The sequence below is a fragment of the Anomaloglossus baeobatrachus genome, chromosome 5 (genome assembly GCF_048569485.1).
Source record: "Anomaloglossus baeobatrachus isolate aAnoBae1 chromosome 5, aAnoBae1.hap1, whole genome shotgun sequence".
NCBI classification, from domain to species: Eukaryota; Metazoa; Chordata; class Amphibia; order Anura; family Aromobatidae; genus Anomaloglossus; species Anomaloglossus baeobatrachus.
This window is the reverse complement of record NC_134357.1, coordinates 109852763-109865507: the sequence shown is the minus strand read 5'-3', so window position 1 is coordinate 109865507 and position 12745 is coordinate 109852763. Positions and strand designations below refer to the sequence as shown.

General features: G+C 43.5%; 1 protein-coding gene across 1 annotated transcript; it reads left to right on the top strand.

The window, feature by feature from the left end:
* Positions 1 to 6399: 6399 nt before the first annotated feature.
* On the top strand, positions 6400 to 11920 carry PPP1R3C (protein phosphatase 1 regulatory subunit 3C). The gene is made up of 2 exons (XM_075348758.1): positions 6400 to 6469; positions 8557 to 11920. The coding sequence occupies exon 2, from the start codon at positions 8558 to 8560 to the stop codon at positions 9503 to 9505; it is 948 nt and encodes a 315-aa protein (XP_075204873.1). The 5' UTR covers positions 6400 to 6469; position 8557; the 3' UTR covers positions 9506 to 11920.
* The last annotated feature ends 825 nt before the right edge of the window (positions 11921 to 12745 follow it).

Here is a 12745-nt window from a genome sequence, read left to right as displayed (position 1 = left end):
CAAAGTATTGTAGTGCGCCTGCGTGGGACCTCAATGCCAGCAATTTTATTGAAGACCATGCACAGTGCAATTCTACAGACTGTCTTCAATAACATGGCGCTGGATGCGGCGCATGGGCAGATTGAGATTTTGACTTAATGAAGAGGTATTGAGCTAAAATCTCGGTCTGCGCATCTGGCGCCGTTTTTTGAAGACTTGTAGACCACCTGTAGAATCACAATGCGTAAACACTGCCCACTGCAATCAAGGAATTTCAAAAAGGAGGCAGGTCACGGAATAATCTATTACCTATAGAAGAAACAGATGAGGCGAATAGAGAAGTGAAGAAGAAGACCCTACCACCCAAGCCCTGTCCAGATGCACGGATGACGTCATCATGAAAACTTTAGAGGAAGATTATTCAGCAATCAAAGATCGGATTTCTTCACTGCAGATATCCATGTAATCAGCATCACAGCACCATTATGGCCATGCATTTACTCTATTGTACTAAATCCTACTGACAGGTTCTCTATAAAGGTTTTTGCTACCTCATCTGAGAGCATATAAATATCAAAAATACCTTCAGATAAAAAATTCGTTAGAATTAAATAAATAAAGGGATTTATGGTGCAAATATCATTAAAATTATTATTTTTATTCAACAATTAAAATAAATATTTTACAAATCCATATAAATATTAGGCAGGAAAAAATGTCCCATAAATTATAGCAGCGGTTTTACTAGGAAAATAAAGTGCATAATGACAAGATCACTTAAAAAGTCAATCCCTAATATATGACAAAGTGCACAGTGCAAAATTGTATCTAAATCCTATGTCATATATAAATAAGGTTGTGGTATAATGATCCTATGATCCCTTTCCTCAGGGGGTGCTATATGATATATTATATATATCATAGCACCCCCTGAGGAAAGGATCGCTGAAACACGTGTCGGGGCTTTGCGGTACACTTTGGAGCTTTTACAGATCACTTAAGGTATCATTTTCCTTGCAATTTAAATAACTGTTAAAATCTTTTTACATAGGATCATTATACCACAACCTTATTTATATATGACATAGGATTTAGATACAATTTTGCACTGTGCACTTTGTCATATATTAGGGATTGACTTTTTAAGTGATCTTGGCATTATGCACTTTATTTTCCTAGTAAAACCGCTGCTATAATTTCTGAGACATTTTTTCCTGCCTAATATTTATATGGATTTGTAAAATATTTATTTTAATTGTTGAATAAAAATAATAATTTTAATGATATTTGCACCATCAATCCCTTTATTTATTTAATTCTAACGATTTTTTTATCTGAAGGTATTTTTGATATTTATTGAAATTTAATGGTGATATTTATACGGAAATTTTGATTATTATCTCATCTGAGAGCAGCATAACGTAGAGACAGAGACCCTGATTCTAGTGAAGTATTACTAAAAGGGGTACTTTACACGCTGCGACATCGCTAGCATTTGCTGGCGATGTCGAGCGCGATAGCACCCGCCCCTGTTGTACGGCCGATATGTGGTGCTCGCTGCCGTAGCGAACATTATCGCTATGGCAGCGTCACACGAACATACCTGCTCTGCGACGTCGCTCTGGCCGGCGAACCGCCTCCTTTGGTTCAGCGTCACAGCGACGTCACAGCAGCGTCACTGAACCGCCGCCCAATAGAAAAGGAGGGGAGGAGATGAGCGGCCGGAACATGCCGCCCACCTCCTTCCTTCCCCCTTTTCCGGTGGAGGCAGCTAAGGAGATGGTTGTCGTTCCAGCGGTGTCACACACAGCGATGTGTGCTGCCTCAGAAACGACAAACAACATCGTACCCGTGGCAGCACCGATATTATGGAAATGAATGACGTGTCAACGAGCAACGATTTTGCACATTTTTGCGCTCGTTGATTGTTGCTCATTTGTGTCACACGCTGCGATGACGCTACCGGCGCCGGATGTGCGTCACTAACGACGTGACCCCGACGATATATCGGTAGCGATTTCACAGCGTGTAAAACACCCCTTAGGCTACGTGATTCAGCATTTGTGACACAATCAGAGTTACTAGATGTAGCATAGCTCAGAAAGCTAACCTCGCCCACAGCAGGCTCTCTGTGTACACTGTATATTGACAGTGAGCTGCTAATCAGAGCTGGGGGGGGAGGATGAACCAGAAGCGTGTATCAACCCTCCAGAAACAGGATGTCACTTACCACAGCTAATGTCACTGCCATCTCCTGATGACATCCTCATTCAGCAGAGTTAATTGAAAAATGACCGTAATTTCACTTGGCGCCTCCACCATCTCTGCTTCTAGCACTGCAGTCTCTTTCCCTAAAACAAATTAAAAGCAGGAGGCAGTGACCGAAGGTGAGTGACATCAGCACCGCCCCAGATGACAATTCGTTTGAAGATGTATATAGAACCAGGGTGAGTGAAAGCAGAACCGCACCACAGCTTCTATCTCCGCCTTCAAACAAATCACCATCAGGGGGCGGGGCACTGCTGCTACTTTACACTTGAGCATTAGGCTGCTTTCACACATCCGGTTTTTGCTGTGTGGCACAATACAGCGCTTTGCAGAAAAAACGCAACCTTTTTTTTTGCAGCCGGGTGCGTTTTTTCCGCATAGACTTGCATTAGCGCCGTATTGTGCCGCATGGCCTTGCGTTGAGTCCGGTTTTTGCCGGATGCGGCATATTTAGCCCATGTGCCGGCCAAATGGAACGTTGCCTGGCACGTTTTTTTATGCGGCGAAAAAACCGCATCGCACCGGATCTGGCACGATGCGATGCGATTTACAATGCAAGCCTATGGACGCCGGATGCGACGTCCTGCGGCAAAAAACGCATCCGGCCGGTTTAATGAACTGCGCATGATCAGTATCAAGCCGCATCCGTCAAAAAAGTGGCGGGCCGCATGGAAAAACTTATGCAATGGATCCATTTTTTTTCACCGCATCCGTTGCATCGGTTTTTGAGTCAGATTGAGCCGCACTGCAAAAACCGGATGTGTGAAAGCAGCCTAAGCTTACAGACTCTTCTGCTGTGGCTACTCCTTGCCCCTTATGGGGTGCTAATCCTCGCCTATCTGGCAGACACATTTTTTACAGTAAGAAATAAGCCTTAGTCCCCCTTCTCCTGGGGAAAATGTTACTATCTACTCTTCTCTCTAATGAAAATATTCGCATGAGCTCATGCTGCAGAAAGCAAAACAGAACGGCAAGGAATAATAAATGCAATGGTATTATATTATATATATGGATAGATATGTCATATCTAATTTAATAAATAATGGCAGTCGCTGCGTCCCCTACTTGACAATTCCCTTTTAAAATGCTCAAATCCTGTATAGTCAGAAGCAGATGACAGTGTGAAGGCTGCAGCCCATCAGATAATTGGCTGCAGTGCTTATGTGACATAATGTTATGTAACTATATCAGAAAACTGACCAGCAGCTTCCACAAATGTGAACAGGTGCCAACTGAAAAACCACCATAACTACAAAAGCATATCCAGTGGCACTCAATAATATAAGGGAACATTGGCATTGCATTACTGCTTCAGGACGAAAAATACATAGCTGATGTGAAAAATGAGTAAAACACATAGGCATTGTATTACTTCTTTGGAAAGAGATTTTTAGCTTATGCATTGGCCAATCCGTTTGAGCCCGAAACCAGCGGCAAGGTGATCTCATTATATTGGGAACCTAACTGTAAATGCTTAGATGTGCGATTAGAAATCTGCGCGTCTGGGCACGTAGGTCCCTGGCTAAATAAGATGGTGGACACACCCTTTTAATCGCACGTAGAGGCATTTACAGAAAGGTTCCCAATATAATGAGATCACCATGCCATTGGTTATTGGGCTCGCATGGATTGGCCAATACATAAGCTAAGAATCTCTTTTTGTCAATATTTTAAAAGCAGTAATTCAATGTCATTTTACTCATTTTGCACATTAGCTATATATTTTTCTCCTTTCTCCAATATTCTTATAGCAGTAATACAATGCCAATGTACCCTTATATTATTGAGCGCCACTGGATATGCTTTTGTAATAACAATGTCGTGTGGGAGAATCAGCACTGACACTGTGGAAACAGGGCCGGCCCGTGCTGTGAGTATGAGGGGTTTATATTATTGGGGACAATTTATCAGAAGGGGGTGTCCAATACTGGACAACTGCTGTAACCTAGATAATCCCTCTGGATGACCGCACACATGCTCCACATCAATGTTGTATTCGGGGCAGATTGTTTACACCAGTTCTGCAATTAAAATCCGCACATATTTAACACATTTATTTGAGAATTTTTATGTGTTTTTGTGGAAACATAACAAAAAAATGCAACAAAACAGCCCGGGCAAAAACTTATTCACAGATTGAGGGTCCTCTGAAATAAAAGGGTAAAATCCGTACTAAAAGGTGCAAATCTGCAACAGAAAGGGACAAAAAAAGCTGATTACTGTGCGGATTCACCACCCAAGAATAACATAAAGGTGCAGCCCTCGGGAGGACGGATCTGCGGGACGGTCAGCGCTCAGTCACGATTTCTGCCGCACTTTTGCTGCTTAAAACCAACAACCAAATTTGTTTATTGATTTTTTACTCCAATGTCTGAGAGGTAAATTAGAGTGTGAGCCCCAATGGGGACAGGAACGAAAGTGCCGAGGAGGTAATGTACAAGAAAGGAAAGGGAAGGAAGGAAGGAAGGAAAGAACAGAAGGAAAGAAAAGAAAGAAGGGAGGAAAGAAAGAAAGAGAAGAAGAAAGAAAGAAAGAAAGAAAGAAAGAGAAAAAGAAAGAAAGAAAGAAAGAAAGGGAAGAAGGAAGGAAAGAAAGAAGGAAAGAAAGGAAGGAAGGAAAGAAAGAAGGAAATAAAGAAAGAAAGAAGGAAAGAAGGAAAGAAAGAAGGAAAGAAAGAAGAAAAGAAAGAAAGAAGGAAGGAAAGAAGGAAAGAAAGAAAGAAGGAAAGAAAGAATGACGGAAAGAAAGAAGGAAAGAAAGAAAGAAGGAAAGAAAGAAAGAATGACCGAAAGAAAGAAGGAAAGAAAGGGAAGAAAGGAAGGAAAGAAAGGAAGAAGGAAGAAAAGAAAGAAAGAAACAAAGGAAGGAAAGGAAGGAAGGAAAGAAGGAAATAAAGAAGGAAAGAAAGAAAGAAGGAAAGAAAGTATGACGGAAAGAAAGGGAGCAAAGGAAGGAAAGAAAGGAAGAAGGAAGGAAAGAAAGAAAGAAAGAAGGAAAGAAAGGGAGCAAAGGAAGGAAAGAAAGGAAGTAAAAGAAAGGAAGAAGGAAGGAAAGAAGGAAATAAAGAAAGAAGGAAAGAAAGAATGACGGAAAGAAAGAAGGCAAGAAAGAAGGAAAGAAAGGGAGCAAAGGAAGGAAAGAAAGAAAGGAAGGAAGAAGGAAGGAAAGAAAGAAAGGAAGGAAAGGAAGGAAGGAAAGAAAGAAGGAAGAAGGAAAGAAAGAAGGAAATAAAGAAAGAAAGAAAGAAGGAAAGAAAGAAAGAATGACGGAAAGAAAGAAGGAAAGAAAGGGAGCAAAGGAAGGAAAGAAAGGAAGGAAAGAAAGGAAGAAGAAAGGAAGGAAATAAAGGAAGGAAGGAAAGAAGGAAGAAGGAAAGAAAGAAGGAAATAAAGAAAGAAGGAAAGAAAGGGAGCAAAGGACGGAAAGAAAGGAAGGAAAGAAAGGAAGAAGGAAAGAAAGGAAGAAAGGAAGGAAAGAAAGTAAGAAGGAAAGAAAGAATGACGTAAAGAAAGGGGGGAAATAAAGGAAAGTAAGGAAAGGAAAAAAAGAAAGAAAGCCCTATGTGTCAGATCTGCCCCTGAACACATCACCCCAGGGCCTCAGTCACCAGCCCACACTCTGCAGACCCCCGGCAGGGGCTCTGGGGGCTGGAGACACTTTATTTCCTGCGGATCCACATTCTTCAGTAATTTTTCATGTAGAAAATGAGCTGACAATGCAAAATGCCTGAGAGCAGGTAGATAAATCAGGAATAATGTGTCTGACGGGAGATAGAAGCACAATGATGCACAACACAAGCCTCTCAGGGGGGGACTATAAGTCCCAGAATGCACATGGAGAGCACTTGTCATCGCAGACTAGTTCTGCCCTAGCAGTGAGTGATGAAAAGTTTCCTCAGATTACACTATATTCTCTCCAGCCCTCAACAAGGGGCGGATTCCCCGCCTCGGGGCCGCTGCAGCCGATCCCCCCGGTGACCTCCGTCCTCTCTGGGAGTCAGTGTCACAGAGTGCGGGCAGCAGGGATCACGTTCAGGCTGTCAGGTCGGCACTGAGCTGATTGGTCAGAGGGGACGTGAGCTGCGCTGTGATTGGTTGCTGAGGTTCCATCACGTGAAGGGGACTGTCCTGCTGCTGATATCCAGGCAGCGCAGAAGCCGATCCGTCACCAGAGCTGAGAGGAGTCAGTGAGCGGAGGAGCCGAGCAGGAGGCGCAGCCGCAGGTACAGCCCTCACCTGTGTGCCCAGCACTGTGTGTGCCCACTATGCCCTCACCTGTGTGCCCACTATGCCCTCACCTGTGTGTGCCCACTATGCCCTCACCTGTGTGCCCACTATGCCCTCACCTGTGTGTGCCCACTATGCCCTCACCTGTGTGTGCCCACTATGCCCTCACCTGTGTGTGCCCACTATGCCCTCACCTGTGTGTGCCCACTATGCCCTCACCTGTGTGTGCCCACTATGCCCTCACCTGTGTGCCCACAACTGCCTGTGACTGATTAGTGACAGTATAGACCTGTGCAGTGCGGGATGGGGCACTGGCACCTCTGTAGCATATAATGCCGGCTTTATAGGATAATACTTCACTTTATTTGACTTTCAATGTATTCAGCGATTTGTAATTCTCTGTTTAGTATTTAATATTTGCACTAATAATGGAAAAAAAAGTTGTATGCCTCCAATATAATGTCTGAAATATAAAATAGTAGAAGTAGAATATGAAGAGATAAACACCTGTGAGTGTGGGGTCACTGCCTGCATTACTGGGGCTTTTAGTGAGTTATAGATTTTACTATCCAGTTTGTTATCAATGTTTTACAGTATTTAGTGTTTTTGTGGCAATGGAAGTGTTAATCCTGCATTGTTTTTACTGATGGATTTGGCTTAGGCATGGGGACTAATTACTAGTAATGAGCGAGCTCTGCCATGCACGGTATTGGTGATGAGTGGGCACTACCATGCACGGTATTGGTGATGAGTGGGCACTACCATGTATGGTATTGGTGATGAGTGGGCACTACCATGCAGGGTAATGGTGATGAGTGGGCACTACCATTAACGGTACTGGTAATGAGTGGGCACTACCAAGCAGGGTAATGGTGATGAGTGGGCACTACCATGCATGGTACTGGTGCTGAGTGGGCACTACCATGCAGGGTAATGGTGATGAGTGGGCACTACCATGCACGGTATTGGTGATGAGTGGGCACTACCATGCATGGTGCTGAGTGGGCACTACCATGCACGTTACTGGTGCTGACTGGGCACTACCATGCACGGTACTGGTGCTGAGTTTGCACTACCATGCACGGTACTGGTGCTGAGTGGGCACTACCATGCACGGTATTGGTGATGAGTGGGCACTACCATGCACGGTATTGGTGATGAGTGGGCACTACCATGCATGGTACTGGTGATGAGTGGGCACTACCATGCATGGTACTGGTGATGAGTAGGCACTACCATGCACGGTAATGGTGATGAGTGGGCACTACCATGCACGGTAATGGTGATGAGTGGGCACTACCATGCATGGTACGCTCAGGGGCTCAGTCCTCGTAACAAACGGACACAATTTGAGTACCTGAGTATAATGGAAGTCAATATGAAACTCGAGCATTTTTCCAGAAGATTTGCCATTAAAATGCTCAAGTCCCCGATTGACTTACATTATACTTGGATCTGAACGTTCAACTGTTCATTACGAGTACCAAGCACCTGTGCATGGCAGTGCTCACTCATCACTAGTACCGTGCATGGCAGTGCTCACTCATCACCAGTACCGTGCATGGCAGTGCTTGCTCATCACTAGTACCGTGCATGGCAGTGCTCGCTCATCACCAGTACCGTGCATGGCAGTGCTCACTCATCACCAGTACCGTGCATGGCAGTGCTCGCTCATCATTAGTACCGTGCATTGTAGTGCTCGCTCATTAATGATAAATAGATGGAGCGGTGCTGATAGAGCTTTGTAGTCAGAGTGGCCGACGTGCTGTAGAATTAAGCATATAGTGCTCTCATCCTCTAGAGATTCAGCAGTCTCCAGCAATAATGCTAAATTACCATTTAGTTTGTGAGGATTGCAAGATTTTATAGCGAATGGAATGGCCTCTGAGATTCCTTGCTCTATTATAGAGGTGCTGAGAAAAGTGCTGTGTGCAGGGTGATGATGATGAGACAGCGCAGGCACCTTGCTCAATGTACATCCTGTATGTGATTCCCGTTAAATACAGTTTCATCATAAGCCTTTCATACGTCACTGCACCTCCGCTAACATCCACCATTCTATATGTTTTTTTTTCTTCTCCAGAATGATCCAGATACTGGAACCACGCTCTCTTCCACGGTCTATCATGCCGGTTGATGTCGCAGTGAGGATATGCTTAGCGCATTCCCCTCCGTTAAAAAAGTTTCTCAGCCCCTATGACGACTGCAGGGGGAGAAATCTTGTGAATCGATATAAGCCGTTACGGCCATGTCTGTCTTTAAAGAAGGAATCTGATTCTAGGAACAATGAGTGGAACCGATCCAAATCCCGAGCTAAAAAGAAAGTCGTCTTTGCTGATTCCAAAGGACTGTCCCTAACATTGGTGCATGTGTTTTCAGAGTTTAAAGAAGAACCTGCGGTTGACCTGCAGTTTGATCTAATAGATCTTGAAGATATCACCGCCAGCCTAAAATTACATGAAGAAAAGAACTTGATCCTGGGATTCACCCAGCCGTCTGCTGATTATCTACAGTTTCGCAATAAGATCCAAAAGAACTTTGTCTGTCTGGAGAATTGCAGCCTTCAGGAGAGGTCTATTGCTGGTACCATCAAAGTCAAAAATGTCAGCTTTGAAAAAACAGTGAAGGTGCGAATCACCTTTAGCACCTGGAAAACCCACATAGATTTGGACTGTGTGTACATGAATAACGTCTACGGAGGGTCCGATACCGACACTTTCTCCTTTGCAGTAGACCTTCCTCCTAACATTCCCAGTCATGAAAAAATTGAGTTCTGCATATCCTATGAGAGCGGTGGACAAGTGTTCTGGGACAATAATGATGGACAGAACTACACTATCGTTCACGCCGAGTGGAAATCTGACGGAGTGCAGACCAACGCCATAACCAAAACAGACATAACTTCTTATAAATCCCAAAGTATCAAGCCAGAAAATAATTTAGATCAGTTTGGGACCCCTAAAACATCCCATGGTTTATTTCCCGAATGGCAGAGTTGGGGTAGCATAGGGAACACCTCCCCATACTGGTGAACGCGATTCATGGCCTTTGTGCTTTATCATTAAAAAGGATTTAAAGGTCTTTGAGGCTGAAAATACACAAATCCCATGTTATGTAACAGCGTCAGGGCAGAACACGATTACTTAGTAAGTGCGAATTTAACTGAGGCGACAAGCTTTGTCATTAGGCAAATTGTTAAAGTTCAACGCACCTTTAGATCCCAGATCAGCCTGTATTAGTGTATCTATCACTCTCTATGCCGACTACTGTCTACGAATAATGCTATTTAGCAGGAAGGGAAGGATTTTTGAGCGTTGAGATATTGTGATATAGGCTGGCTACAGAAAAGACTACTGAGATGAGGAGAGGACCCCAGTGTCCACAGATCCTACGAAGGTCATCACGTGACTGTTCAACCAAAGGGACTTTTCGTCTAATAATCGAGGTTAGGTTTGAAAAACTAGTCCTTCACAAGTACAGATGGGCTCGGAAGGTGTTTAGTTTAAATCCTAAACTGAGGACTACCATCACCATGAAAGATATTACTTTAAGACTATTGAGAAATCGGTAGAGCACTAGTAGTAAGCACTACAGATTCAACTAAATGACGAACGAATATGTGAGCTTATATACCACATACTTGGAGAGAGGTTTTACAATGAGATTCTTAAAGCTTAAAGGTGTTGTCCACTACTTGGTCAACCCCTACTCATTCCTCTTGTTTGCCCCCCTAAAAATAAATAGGCCTCCGGTGCGACCGCAGTTCCAGTGATGCCTGATGTTGCGTTCTGATGGCCCACATCACGTTGTTTTGACACGCGGGTCCGTGATCAATTAACGCTAGATTCCTCTGCTCCCCCCTTCAGACATTTGAGTAGGAAGGTAGCGCTGCGCTCACATCCTGCTCAAATGTCCATAGGCGGAGAGACAGACGCCGGGCGCTGACTGTTTGCAGGGTCATCACATGCTCCCTGGAAATGCGACTTCAGACATTGCTGGAACCGTGGCCGCACCGGAAGTGAGTATAGGCTTATTTATTTTTATGGGGGCGAACAAGGAGAAAATTAGAAGGGGTTGTCCAAGTAGTGGACAGCCTCTTTCAAGGCTCTAGAAAAATATGGTTGTTTTGGGAGTTTTTTTCAAGAAAAGACGCCACACCTATTCATGGATTATCTGAGATATTTCATCATTGTTCCATTGAAACAAATGGGGATGAGCTTCTTAATGTCATCAACCTATAGCTGGTGTGGCAATGGTTTTATGAGGAAAAAAAAGCAGGTGTGTTTTTCTAACCCCGGACAATCTCTGGCAAATGTGATGGCATCCATGTAAGAAGTGCCTTTAAATGATGCCAAAGTCACTATGCATACTCTTAGGCTGTGTACTAGAATTTCACGTTTTAGTTGTATTGTGCCATACAAATGTATACAGATAAGCCAAATGGTATGCCGCCACTTCTGTAATAATTGCTCTATAGACGCCATCCAATTTATTAATTTATTTTTTTTCAATGAAGAATTGGAAATCAGTGTTAAATTGGCACATAATTAGGTTTTTAATTTGGAAATTAGTGTTAAACAATATATATATATATATATTGTGTACCCAGTCTGTACATGACAGCTTTACAGAAGTTACGAAAATCGAAATCCTTCATATTGAAGGCAGGAATTTGTGCACCTTTTGTGAATTTAGTATTTAATAGAGTTGTAGGGTCCTTAAATAAAGGATGGGCTGATTGTAGTGATGTTTTGCACAAGCGTAGGAAATCCCTTCAGACGTAATTCGCCTCAAGAATGTAATTGTTTGTGTTTTATCAAGATAACTACTTAAACACCTTGTGAGATTTATTCTAGTTTGGTGGGTGATTATCTTTTTTCCTCAGGGGCATCGTTATAGGGGGTGCAGACATAGAAGCTGTACCTTGGCCATAGTGCCTGAGGGGGCCAAAGACCCCGGTGCCATATAAGAAGACACCAATAATGGCACGTGGTAGCTGTCTTCAGTGGAGCCCAGGAGCTTCAGGTTACGCCTCTGCTTTTCATGTATTTCTATGCTTTTTGAATGAGCTATGAAAAGTTAATTTTCTCATTCTGTGCACTTTTTTTTGGATCTTTAAAAATTAGGCTGGGCCCTTTTATTTTATATTGCGATTTGGGTTTGGAAATACAAGTCTGGGGAAATGAACTGTGATATCCGCTGGGAATAATGGCCATTTCCAGTGTTTGTAAATGTCAGGGAAATGTACGAAAATGCACACGAGTTTTTGAAACAGATGTCACTTTATACGAGAGTTGCTGAAACTATTTTTATATTATGATGAGTCGATGAATGATAAGCAATGTGATGGGGAATGGTCGTCAAGTATGTACTGTGTATATACACTGTAAAGGTTTGTCACTGTACCATACAAATGTTCTTTGGCAATAAATTAACTTTTTCTAAAATGCTATAGTTTTTATCATTTTATTTTCATCCATAGCACATACGTCTGATATACCCTGTTGTTCCGAAAATAAGCCCTCCCCAAAAAATAAGCCCTAGCTTGATTTTTAGGGATTTGTGGAGTAGGCTTTAAATATAAGTCCTACTCCAAAAATAAGCCCTAGATAGTCAGTGCCTCCAGGACTAGGTTATGTCACGTGACGCTAGGTTATGTCACGTGACGCTAGGTTATGTCACTAACATCCCGGAGACATAACCTAATGCTGGAGGAACTGGAATAGGCATAATGTAGCTCCCAAATCATCCTGCCGCTTCCTCCCACCATGGCAGGGTAAAATCTGCTCACCCGCTCCTGAGTGTTGTCACCTAGTTCCCACCTCCTGGCTGCTACTGCGTTATGATGTTTGCTTGTTTGCTGCTCCCGATTCCTGCTTTCCGATTGCTGGGTCCTGCCTCTCGGCCGCTACTACGCTATGGTATGGGCTTGGCTGACGCCCCAGGGTCCCACCTCCTTCCTCCTGAGTGCTGCCTCTTTGATCCCGCCTCCTGGATGGCCCTGCTTGCTCCCGCTGAAGCAGCCACGTGTGACATCACAACCACCGTTCCCAAGTCCTGCTCCAGACTACCGCCTTCTGCCCCCTCCCAGCTACATAGAGAAGAATAATGCCAGTCTTTTGAAAGTGCCAGTAAGTGTTACCATAAGAGATACTGACACTGCACCAGCAATTGTGAATGTAAGTTAGGGTTAAGGTTGCTAACCCTAAAGCTGGCCATACACCTTCAAGGTAAATTGTGATTGTTGTTCATGAAAAAAAAAAGCCCTTTCC